At 52.0% G+C, this 12,857-nt stretch overlaps 1 protein-coding gene across 1 annotated transcript in view; it reads left to right on the top strand.

Annotated features, from left to right (window-relative positions):
- Positions 1 to 9,522: 9,522 nt before the first annotated feature.
- The window catches only part of Rasal1 (RAS protein activator like 1), a 28,375-nt gene continuing 25,040 nt past the window's right edge, over positions 9,523 to 12,857 (top strand). The window contains exon 1 of the mRNA XM_051176555.1: positions 9,523 to 9,826. Coding sequence (XP_051032512.1) covers positions 9,762 to 9,826 — 65 coding nt within the window. The 5' untranslated portion in view covers positions 9,523 to 9,761. The remainder of the gene's footprint in view (positions 9,827 to 12,857) is intronic.

Below are 12,857 nucleotides of genomic sequence, written 5' to 3' on the forward strand. Positions count from 1 at the left end.
GATTTTATTTTTGTTTTTCAAGACAGAGTTTCTTTGAGACAGGGTCCCATTCTGTGACACATGTACATAATGTAGTCAATGCTGGTCTCTAACCCGTGGTAATTCGCTTGCATTAGCTTCCTGTAATTTTCCCTCTCGAATGAATATATTTCTTTTGTTTGCCTTTAAAATTGTTTTATTGCCAGGCATGGTGGCTAATGCTGTTAATCCCAGTACTCAAGAGGCAGAGGCAGGTGGATCTCTGTGAGCTCAAGGACAGCCTGGTATACAGAGTGAGTTCCAGGACAGCCAGGGCTACACAGTGAAACCATGTCTCAAAAAACAAACAAACAAACAAAAACAAAACAAAAAACAGTGTGTGTGTAAGTACAACTTGTGAGACCTGTTGCTCTCCTTAACCTCCTGGGACCTGGGGATTGACCTCCCATCTCCATCTCCCAATGCTAGGATTACAGGTGTGCTGGCTAGATTTATTTCAATTTGACACAAGTAGGAGCCATCTGAGAGAAGGGAGCCTCAACTGAGAAAATGCTTCCATCAGATCCAGCTGTAGGCAAGCCTGTAGGGCATTTTCTTAATTGGTGATTGATGGGGGAGGGCCCAGCCCATGTGGGTGGTACCATCCCTGGCCTGGTGGTCCTGGGTTCTATAAGAAAGCAGGCTGAGCAAGCCATGAGGAGCAAGTCAGTGAGCAGCACCCTCCATGGCCTCTGCATCAGCCCCTGCCTCCAGGATCCTGCCCTGCTTGAGCTCCTGCCCTTACTGCTTTTGATGTTGTGGAACTCTGCATGAAGTAAAGCTTTTCCTCCCCAAGCTGCCTTTAGTCAAGCTGTTTCATCACAGCAATAGTAATCCTAACTAAGACTGCTCCCTTGCTCAATTCAATTGGTTTATCTGTGTAAGTTAAGGTCTCACTGTGTAGCCCAGGCTAGCCTTGGGTTCAGAATCCTTTCTCAGCCCCTCCAGCATCGGGATTTTCCAGTCCTGTGCCAAACTATACTTACTTGTAAGGCCTTCATTGCTTAAAATGACTCCTAAGGAATTTTGTTAGGGGATATTTTTAAAAAAGAGATCAAAAATAACCCATATTTTCCCTTTGAGCATTTTGCATTAAATTACCCACATTATATTTCCGTGTAGCCTGATGCAAAGCTTCAGCAAGAAACATGATCTCATTTTTCTTAATTAAAAAAAAATGGAGGTATAATCTCTACCTCCTGAAATTCACCCCTTTTTTCACACACGTTTTCATGGGCTATGGCAAATGTGTAAAGCTGTGTAGCTACCACAAGGAAAACACCACGGGATTCATTTGTAATCTGCCTGGGGTACATTCCAGACTCAAAACCACATAGGCTATGGTGGTGCACATCTGTAATCCAGGCACACAGGAAACTGAGGCAGAAGGATGGAGAGTTCAAAGCCAGCCTGGGCTGCATGGCAAGGCCCCCAAACCCCCCCCCAAACCAGCCAAACAAAAAACCCACCCAGGCAATGCTGAGTTATGATGTAGGTTCTAGGCCAGCCTCGGCAACTTACTGAGATCCTGTCTCACAAGGAAAAGTAATAAAAGCTGGGGGCTGGGGGAGCAGCTCAGTGAGAGTACTTACTGAGAGAGCAAGCGAGGGGGGGAAGTTGTCTTCTCATTCATAGTCCCAGTGTCCCGTGTAAGCTTGGTGTCACTGTAAGTGAGGATGGGGTGGACCCCTGGGTCCTATCAACAAAACACATGATCCTCTGAGCTGCACAGAGATGCATAGGGCTGCACTCCTAGGTTGCTGTCAGTTTCTTGTTGTTTTGGCACAGGGTTTTATGTATCCCAGGCTGACCTCAGTATAGCTGAGAATGATCTTAGGCTCTGGGTGTAAGTGTGTGTGTGTGTGTGTGTGTGTGTGTGTGTGCGCGCGCGCGCGCAGGAGCACGCTCTCACATACACGGAGGCCAGAGGACAACCTCAATATCATTCCTCAGGCACAATCCACCTTTTAAATATTTTTTATTAATATATTTGGGTTTTTAATTACTATTGTTATTATTATTATTGTTGCTGTTATTTGGTTTTTTGAGACAGTTTCTCTGTGTAGCCCTGGCTATCCTGGAACTCACGCTGTAGACCAGGCTGGCCTCGAACTCAGAGATTCTGCTGGGATTAAAGGCAGGGGCCACTACCATCCAGCCCAAACATTTATTTACCGTGTAGTTTGTGGGGCAAGCCACAGTGCATTTGTGGAGGTCAAAGGTCAACTTGAGCTGGTTCTGTCATTCCATCACGTGGGTTGGGGGTGGTGTAGGAATTGAATTTAGGTCATCAGACTTGGTGGTGGCATGGACCTTACCAGCTGGACCATCTCATTGTCCCATCCCTCCCTCTTTTGAGATGGGGGTTCTCATTTCTCCTCCTGTCTCTGCCTCCCTAGTGCTGGGATTATAGGAGTTCAAAGCTATGCCTGGCTCTCTGGGTAGGTACTGCACTGCAAGCCCAAGTTGCCATGCACACACAGAAAGTGTTCCTCAGAGGGAACGAGCTCCCAGCCCTCCTCTACGCCCCTCCCCCCACTTACTTGGAATTCTAGAATCAGGGAACACTGTATTCCATAGAACAGAATAAATGTTCCAATAGTTGGAACAAAGGAGGGTGGCTTCACAGAAGAGAGAGGCGTGAAGAAAAGCAGGAACAGAAACAGGAGGGGCTAGGGAGCCTTGAAAGCATGAGGATCTGAGTTCGGATCCTTAACTTCCCCCACACAAAAGCTGGGTGTGGTTGGGCAGTCAGCTGAGATGGATGGATGAGCTCCTGGGTCAGGGACAGACTCTGTCTCAAAACATAGGGTGGAGAGCGACTTCGGACCACCAGACATGGCCTCCACACATATATACATGCATACACACACAAATACATGAATATGCACATACACATAGGCAAGCATGTACACACACACAGTCATTTCCCAATTCCTCCCCTTGTGCAGCAGGGACCGGGAAGCACCATAGGAAGATGCCCGATGATCAAACATCCTGCTGTTGCAGGCTCTTTTGTGTGAGGATTAAAGCAGGGCAATCTCCCTCATAATTTCCCATGGAAACCTGCCTGTTCGGAAACTTCAGTTGTTATTGCCAATCCCCATTTCTGGGAAGACCTGACAAACAGTTTAATTTTAGCTCAGGAATGTGGAACCTTAGCTTGACTGACTCCATTTTGGTTTTGAGCTTGGTTTGAGCAGGAGGGAAGGTCAAAGCCACAACTTCCTGCAATTTTTATTAACCTCTTTTTCTAGCCCACATCATGCCCTCTCCCCTCTACATCCTCTTGTTCCCCCATCAAACCACACCTGGCAGCATCAGCACAGCTTTACCCTGTCAAGATTGCTATAGAGGGGGCTGGAGAGATGGCTCAGTGGTTAAGAGCACTCAATGCTCTTCGGAAGGTTCTGAGTTCAATTCCTAGCACCCACATGGCCACATATAACTGTCTGACACTATCTTCCGGTCTGTAGATGTACATGTAGACAAAGTACTCATATACATAAAATATATAAATAAATAATTTTTTAAAAAAAAATGCTGTACAGGGGCTGTGGCTGTAGCTTAGTGGGTGGAGAGCTTGCCTAGCATGTACAAAGCCATAGGTACAGCTCCCAGTCCTGCATAAACCAGGTGTTGGGGCACACATCTGGCATATCAGTCCTCAGGAGGACTGGAAGTTCAGTGTCATCCTTGGCTACATACTGAAGTCAAGGCCAGCCTGGGCTACATGAAGCAAACCAACCAAACCCCACAAGTTACAGGGACTGGATAGATAGCTCAGCAGTTAAAAATCCTGGCTACTCTAGCAGGAGACCTAAGTTTGATTCCCAGCAAGTAGATGGCAGTTTACAAGTGTTTACCACTGTGATTCCAGGGGATCTGAAGCCTTTCTGACCTCTATGGGCAGTAGGCATGTGCGTGGTGTACAGGTGGACATGCAGACAAACCCTCCTAAAGCCCACTCTTGCAAATGTTTATTGGGCACCTACTCTATAGCCTACACTGTTACAGACACCAAAGATACATCAGCTCTCAGAGCCGAGCCAGACCTGTCCTTATGGGTTCGTAGACACCTGCTACACAGGAGGTTACATGAACCTAAGGATTCTGGGGAAAGGTTCCCAGAAGAAAGGGACACTTGGAAAGAGTCACATGTAAACAGACTCGAGCACCTGTGAGTTGAGCCTAGGAGAAAAGTGATCGGGGTAGTGAACACAGCGTTTGCAAAGGCCGTGAGGCGGCCAGAGAAGGAAGGTCTACAAGTTGGTGTGTGGGATTCAGGCATGAAGGGGGTCAGGGCAGGATGAGGCCAAGGAGGGTCCACACCTGTGGTGTGGGTGACTCATGAGGCGCTGGGCCTCTATTCGTTTTTTATAGGTAGGGTCTCACTCTGTAGCTCTGGCTGGCCTCAAAGTGGCTGCAATCCATTTCCTGCCTCTGCCTGCTGAGCCCTGGCGTTCTAGGTGTCCTCTGCCATACCAGGTATTTGCCTGTATGCAGATAGCCACCCTAGCCCTGAGACCGTGCATGGCTGAAAGGCAAGCCCAAGGTCTCAAGCCACCAGCTTGTCCTCGATGGTGGAGCACTATGCCTCTAGCTGTGGGGAACGGTTCCCCTCCCCGGCCTCAGAAGTCCTTTCTGTTAAACAGGAGGATGTGTCTGGTTGGCTTGGGGTTCCCCTGCCATGCTGTGAGCTTGGCTGTTCTGCCTGTCTCTGTCCCTAGCTAGGGTGGGGGCTGGGGGATGTAGGGTTGAGTGTTTAGTGACAGCAGGACACTTTCCCAGCTGGCCTTGCCCTTGGCCACAAACCCACATGCTCTGGAAATATCCACTGCCCCCTCCCTTGGCCTCACGGTCCAATGGCTTCCCTTCCTACTTCTCCATTCCAAGGCGTGGGTGGGGGAGGCTGTCACGGACCTGTTTCCTGGGCAGGCAGCCTGGGGAAGGGGGTAGAATGCCAATCCTGCATACACCTTCCACCGTGGCCGCCTGTCCCCCATGGCATCTTGCCCAGAATTGTGCCCAGCCATCACAAACCAGGCTTTGTGTCCAAAGACAAAGGACTTGCCCTCACCCCCTCACCTGTGCCCGAGACCTGTCATCTCTGCCCTAGCCATGGCCTCAGATGCTGCCACTTCCCTAGGAGGGGACACTGATCCCTGGCAGGGGCAGGTCTGCTATTGGGTGTGGAGAAGGAGGTGCACAGGGCAGGGCTAAGCTGATGAAGGTCAGGACATCGTCCAGGTACCCTGGGACAGAGAATTGACAGTCAATGGAGCAGGGTCTCAGAACCCTGGGCTCTGGCTCCTAGGGGCAGTGATTTGTACCGAGTATGTGTTGTTTTGAGTCCAAGTGCCAAGGGTGTGGGAGGCGACATGAATCAGACCTTGTCCCTGACATTTAGGCAATAAGACTAGTTGGGTAAATCACCACCAAACAAGCCAGCAGGAAACCAAGGTCATGAGTGTGCCTGGCAGGGCCCTGGGATTGGGGGTGGTGGGACACAATGGCTACAGGGGACTCCACAGGCAGGCCTGCCTACTTCCCCACCTCTCTGCCTGGGCTTACCAGCTTCTGGATGCCAAACGGTGAGAGCCAGAAGGAAGAAGTGTCCTTTCAAAAACAGAAGGAAGACTCAACTAACTTCTGATTTTGTTTGCTTTGTTTTTTCAAGACAGGGTTTCTCTGTGGCTTTGGAGCCTGTCTTGGAACTTGCTCTGTACACCAGGCTGACCTCAAACTCACAGAGATCCTCCTGCCTCTGCCTCCCAGGTGCTGGGATTAAGGGAGTGCTCTGCCAACGCCCGGCTTATTTTTCAAACAGGTTCTTGAGATATAGTCCGGGCTGGCCTCAAACCTATAGTCCTCCTGCTAAAAAATATTGTGTCAGACCCCTATAAATAAGTGTGTGTGTACCCGTGCCTGTGTGCACTCGCCTGTACAAGCATCAGGTGTCTGTGTGTGATTTTCTCCTCTTTTTTTGTTTTTCTTGAGACAGGCTTATTTTTCATTGAGCGCAGAGCTCTCTGAGTCAGTTAGGCTGGGCTGGCCAGCGAGTCCTCAGGACCCACCTGTCTCCCACCCACCCCCCACATTCCTCCCGGCACTGGGGTTCTAGGCAAGCTCAACCATGGCTGGCCTTTTACATTGGTACAGGAGATTCAAACTCATGCTTGGACAGCATACCCCTTTCCTGCTGAGCCAGCTCCCAGCCGGGAAATTCCTTTTTAACAGTTGTAAATTGTTCCATCAGTCTGTTTGCCGAGCTGTCTTTGGTCCCACCCTTCACAAGCTTTCCTCAATTGTGCCATAAGTGGCTGAAGTGAAGGACGCAGGTAGCTGAATGGGGGGGGGTATATAAAGTCTCCCTGTGGGCGGGCAGGACTTAATGGCAAAGGCAAAATCGGGGTGAAGGGGAAAGTCTTGTTCATTCTGTTTTGCTCACGATGTTGCCTGTAGCCCAGGCTGGCCTGAAAGTTGCTATATAGCTGAAGTTATCCTTGAACTACAGCCTACATCTCTTACGTGCTGCGGTTACAGACCTGTACCCCCCACACCCAGCTTAGAAAAAGCCTTAAGGGTGAATTCAGGAGAGTCAAACCCAGTGATGGGTTGGTGAAGGGACTTATTGTCATAAACAGTCAGAATCTCCACTCTAGGATTCCAGTATCAGGGCAGTTGAGGAAAGAGGGTTGTTAGTTCAGCAGCAGCCTGGCCTCCATGGTGAGCATCTGTCTCTTAACCAAAACCAAGCCCAGGGTATCGGTTGCCAGTTTCCGTGGAGTAAGTTTTCTCTTTGTGGTTTGAGGTTGGGAAGGTGGGTTTCCAAAGGTGGTTCAATCAGATCTCATGATCAGGGAAGCTCTCTGTGGTATAGCCTGCCCAGACCCCCATAGACAGGTTAGGGTAGGGATGCTCGGCTCAAAGTCTGTGAGTTCCCCTGGGCCCCTGTGAGCCTGTCACAGGATGAGGTGAGGGTATCAGCCAGATCTGAGCAGTGAACCTTCAGGGGCAGGAAGAACTTTGATCTTGGGATCTCTTTGCCTAGATTAAAAGCACAAAAAAACAAAACCCAGATTCCCGCAGCTCTACAATCCAGAAAGGACACTTCCTCATGCTAGCTGGAATGCGGCACTCCCTCCATCCCTGGAATTCTGGGCTGGGCCTGGCACTCTACCTGGCCACATCCTCAGGACCTGCCTGGCCTCTGTGTTGAGCCAAGGTGGAGGGGGTGCTTCCAGGCTCCGGAGTGAGCTGGGGTTCTACATGAGGATCATTGCACCGAGTGGGCACTTGCTGTATACCAGGTGTGCTGTGCTGAAGTCTCTGGGATTGTACAAGAGGACCATTACACATAGTGGGCACTTGCTGTATACCAGGTGAGCTAAAACTTGCATTTCTCCATGCCCTCATGCATCCAATGAGATGGGTGCTGTTAACAGCTCTGATTCACACAGGAAGAAACAGGCATTGAGAGGGTAACTCACCTGCCTGAAAGCACCCAGTTCTGGGATTCAGTAATAAGAACCCCTTCCCTAAACCTTGAGCCAGCACCTTCTCCACCCTTTATAGAATTGTGTGTGTGTGTGCATTTCGAGACAGGGTTTCTCAGTGAAGCCCTGTCTGTCCTCGAACTCACAGAGATCCGCCTGTCTCTGCCTCACCATCTGACAAGACTTTATTTATGTAGAGGTATAGCTCAGGCTGCCCTTGAATTCACCAAGCAGCCAAAGATGAACTTAAACTTCTAAGCCTCCTGCCTCTGTCCTCCAAGAGCTGATGTTGTAGCCATGTGCTGGGAAAGGAATGTAACGAATGACATCTCCCATCAAAGGAACTTGGGATTATGTACACATTAGGCAAGCACTCTACTAGTGGAGTGCAGTCACAGCCCTGATTTTTTTTTAAGATGGGTGTTTGTCTTTGTAATCCAGGCTAATCTGGACTTTACCACCCTGTCGCCTCAGCCTCCTGTGGTGGGATTGCGGGTGTGCACCATCATGTCCCCATTTTACTTAAATCTCTCCACGTCTTGTTGTCTGCTGTTGGCAGCCATGGATGCTAGATGATGCAGAGAGCTAACGAGGACTCTGTTTGCCTTTGAGATTGTGGGGCATACTGTGAGTACCCACTCTGTGCTTGGGACATCTGGAACAGCTCCCAGGACTGGGCAGGTCCTCTCTGGGCTGGGCAGGTGCTCCCAGGACTGGGCAGGTCCTCTCTGGGCTGGGCAGGTGCTCCCAGGACTGGGCAGGTGCTCCCAGGACTGGGCAGGTGCTCCCAGTCTTGCCAGTCTGGGCAGTGGCAGGTGACCTCATTCTGTACAAGTCCCTTGCCAGCCTTTCTAAACACTCCAGTTAGGTAAGCCACAGACTCCAGGAGGAAGGAAGCTGCTGTGCTGGGACAAGCCTCCTGTTCGCACAACCCCATTTAAAACTTGCAAACACATAAAGCATTTTGGAAACAGAGCAAAGAGGAAAAAGAACATTGCCTGGGGTGGAAAGGCACCCTGAGAGCCATGCCAGGAGATGTGACATTTAAACCACACCTGGAAGAAGAACAATAATAATATCGAATACTTTGTGTGGCTGATTAGGTGCCTACCGCTGTTCTGAGGCCGGTATAGGAGTATGTCACTTAATTCTCCCTCAACCCTGTGAGTGAGACACGTGTCGCCCTCATTGAACAGATGAGAAAACCAAACTAAGGCACAGAGAGGTTGAGTGACTCATCCAAGACCACACAGCTATCAAATCTAGCAAATGGCAGAGTCAGAATTCAAACCCAGGAAGAAGACTTCTGGCAAGAGACCCCCACCTCTCAGAACCCCAGTTTTTGTTTTGTTTTTAATCCACAGATGGAGGGCATAGATGGCATACAGGGTTGCTGAGGGCTCAGAAGTGAGATAATCCCCATGAAAGGCTCAGGCCGTGCCTGGCACACAGTTAAGTGTTCGAGGATTGCAGATGGCTCTTATCGTGTCGCCCTGGCAGTGTTATCTCCGCACCTCCCCTCCCCCAACGGCCGCGGCTTCCTCCCCCGCAGTGGCAGCCGGTGACGTGGGAGCCTCCGCTGGCACACTCCAGGTTTAATTGGAGAAGATGCGGAGGGGGGGGGGGTCCGAGGCCCCTCCCTCCTCTAGCATCAGACCCCCAGGGAGTGTGCGCCGCCTGCCGCCCAGCGCGAGTACTGTTCCGGGACCCCGAGGCTGATGTTGGGTGGTAGGGGCGGAGGTGGGAGAGGGTGGAGCTGCTGGGTTGGGGCAGGTGGGAGACACCCGGCTTCTTGGAGGGACCAATGCCAGCTCAGTAGTGGCCTGCCGCCCGGCCCGATTGTCCGTGGCCCCCAACCCCCTGACCCAAAGCTCCTGTGTTCCCCGGCTGGGTGCAGTGGGCTGGGGTGCCAGCAGGGGGCGCTTGAGTCGGGGCTCGGGGCGGGCGGGGCAGCTGCGGGGGGCGGGATCGGGAGGGACCTCTCGAGCTGCGGACGCCGGGCTCAGCCTGCCTCGAGCGAGCGCAGCGCGCGGCTACCTGTGGCTTAGGACAGGACGCATGTCCCCTCTTGGGATCCAGCACTTCTCCCTCCCAGCCTTGCGTCCTGCCTAGTCACACCCCGGACCCGGACCTGTGTGAGCCTGCGGAGAGTGCCCCGGGCCCGAAGCTGGTGACATGTAGGGTCACCTGGTCCAGCCTTGGAATCCCGGTAGACTCCTTGCTTGGAAAGTTTGGGACTGCACCATGGCCAAGAGCGGCTCGCTGAGTATCCGCGTGGTGGAGGGACGGGCCCTGCCCGCCAAGGATGTGTGAGTCCCCGGGTGCCCACTGGGGTGCGTGGAAGGGCTGTGGGGACCTCTGTCTAGGACCCACTGTTGGGGATCCGCCCTCTCTGTCCTGTGAGAGGGGGCACCCATGCTTAGCAGGTGCCGCGCCCTGATTCCCCCCCCCCCCGGGGAAGGAGGGTGTCTTTGTTCTAGGATGTCCCCCAAGTAAGTCTTCCAGGGCAGGAGAAGGGATTTCTGGATGGGGTCCCCTTAGAGCCAAGGAAGGGACTGATGAACCCTTCTTAGCTAGAGCAGTTGTTGGAGGTGAGGCTTCTCCAGACCACGGAGTCGGAGCCGGGCTACCCAGAGATCACAGGTAGAGCCCCAGAGGACTGTGGTCCAGATGGACCCCAAGATTTTGCGTGCCTCGGAGGTGTTTAGGTTTGCAGAGCTTTCTCCAGATGCTCTCCAGCCTGGAACCCCGAGACCTCCAGTCTTGTACCTGCAAACCTATGGTGGGCTGTTTTGGGTCCCCAACTGCTCTAAAAGCCACTCACTCACATGAACCTCATGTGATGGGGCTGGGGGCGCTGGTTTTTTTTTCTGCCCCTGTCCTTGGCTCTGCTTCTCCAGGGCTGAGTCAGCAAGTGCTGACTCAGCAGAACGGGGTAGGTGGAGGAGCGGGTTTCCCCCTCTTGCTTGGTCCGGAGCCAGAAAGGGCTCTGAAGGTACCAGCACCTGAGACAGGTGCTGTGATCCTTGGGAGGAGGTGTGCTGGGTGACCTTGAACATGTCTTTTGCTGGCCCTTGGTGTCCCATCTGGGTAGAGTGTAGAACTGGAAGGAGCTGTTGTTTGATCCCTTGACCAGCTGGGTTGGTGGAGGACACTGGCTAGGGGGTCATCTGTGGAAAGATGAGCAGACAGGGGACCTGGAGGCCTTCTTTGCTTGGGTGGAGGTCCCAACTATCTAAGTTGCAGGTTCTGCAACCCCACCCTTTGATTTTGCGGACCTCCTTGTTCCCCAACACTGCAGCTGTACCAGGAGGGGAGCCGTTTAGAGTAAAACCATCTTCCCCATCAGCTCTTGTAAATAAATACACACCCGAAGTAAATACAGTGAGTGATGGCACCAGTGTGAGCTACCCTCTCTTCAAGATCTCTCCGAACATTAGAGATTACTGTGGGGCCGGAGTGGAGGCCTGGCACCTGCTGCCTGGCTAAGGGGACCTGCCCAGAAATAGGGCTCTTGCCTCATTGAACTCCAGCTGGTCTTCGGAGAGAGTCGTGAGCCACTGGCAGATGTTGCCACTGGACTAGGATACAGGCTCAAGCATTGCCTGCTTCTTCTGGTTCTTCCGGAAGGGGCTTACGGCTGCTTTTTATTCTTGAGTTATCTTCCCCCTCTCCTTCCAGTTTTCTGGCCAAGGTGAACTCTGGCTGGAGTGGGCTGTGCCCCAGAGCAAGGTTGAAGAGGTGTCACTGTGCCCTGCGGGGCACCCTGCCTCAGTTTCTCCAGTGATCAGCTTCGTTTCCCAAAAGGGATCTTCTCAGAGCAAGCTGGGGTTCCCTTGTCTGAGAGTGGGTGTTAGCTGGGGTGTCGTCTTATTTCCCCTTCCAAGGCAGAGGGCTCAGATTCAGTCTGACACTTAAGGTTAAGGCAGGGCTTACCATGGACAGGTATCATGTTTTTAATGCTGGTTTCTCTTTTTTATAAATGGAGAAACGGAGGATCAGAGAGGCAGTCATGACTATAAGGTCACAAAGCTAGGACGTAAACACTAACAGCTTCAATGTATGAACTGTCTAGGGAAGTGATGCCTGGGGGTCAAATTTTCCCATACTTGACTCAGACAGGGGCCATGGGAGAGGCCGGGAGTCTGAGAGAGACCAGGGCCTGGGAGAGGCCAGCCCTGCCGGCCACTCTGGCCCCTACCTGATAGGAGCCTGATAAGACCATGTGCGTCATGGCCATGGAGTAGATGTGTTGAACCCTACTCCCTTGAGGGACCTGGGAGAGGCTGTATCTCCAAGCCTCCATGCCAACTGATCCCAATCGGTCTGGGCCACATCTGTCCTGGGGCAGCTGAAGAATGAGGTAGAGAAGCCTTGGAGGGAAACTGAGGGACAGGGAAGGACTCAGCCAGTCAAAAGCCCGGTTTGTAGCCAGCATCCCTATTCCCTGTGATTGAGCAGGTGGATGGCCGGGAGAAGGAGGCTGGAGGAGCAGAGGGGACATGGCTAGGAGACCTGGGCTAAAGTCACATTCCTGCCATCCATCCCACCTTCCTCCAGAGCATAAGCTTTACACACCCATTCATCCTGAACCTTCCCTGCATGACCAGCCCCAGACCCATGAAGCAGGTACAGCCAGCACCCCATGGAGGCTGAAGTTCAGAGGTTGTAGGAAGGCAGAGGTAGACACAAACACACAGATATACCGTGTGCAAGATGATTTAGGTCCGGGAAGGCAACATTTATTTTTTATTTATAGGAGTCTTGTTCTCACTATGTTGCCCAGGCTGACCTTCAACTCCTGGGTTCAGGCAAACTTCCTGCCTCAGCCTCCGGGGAGTTGGGGCTGTGGGTGTGGGCCATCCCAAATGGCTTGGAGGTTCCTTTTAGACAGTGGCAGTTAGAGACAACCTCTCCGAGGAGATGGTTTTGGGCGGTAGGCAGCCTGGAGTTCTGGTGACTACTATTATAAGGGGGAGGTGGGTAGGGCTGGCTTTGACCGGCCTAGGGCTCCAGGCTTTGTGATGAGGGCAATTACACAGGGCTTTTGGGATTTGGCTTTGTTTGTTTTTTCCTGCTGGGGATGGTATCCAGGGTTTGAACACACTACATGAACACTCTACCACTGAGCCATACTCGAGTCCTACAGCCATCTCTATGGGTTCAGTTTTGAGGTCCTGGACTCTGGTGTTTGCCTTCAAGCCCTTCCTGCTGAAGATGGGGGTTAGGGAAAGACTAGGGAACATAGTGTTTATCTCAGAAGTTGACATTCAGGTCTTATCTGTGTCTGGGAGCTCTGGGTAACCCATGATCCTGCCCTGCCTCCAAACCTCTTTCTTT

This window comes from Phodopus roborovskii, unplaced genomic scaffold (genome assembly GCF_943737965.1).
Source record: "Phodopus roborovskii unplaced genomic scaffold, PHOROB, whole genome shotgun sequence".
Taxonomy (NCBI): domain Eukaryota; kingdom Metazoa; phylum Chordata; class Mammalia; order Rodentia; family Cricetidae; genus Phodopus; species Phodopus roborovskii.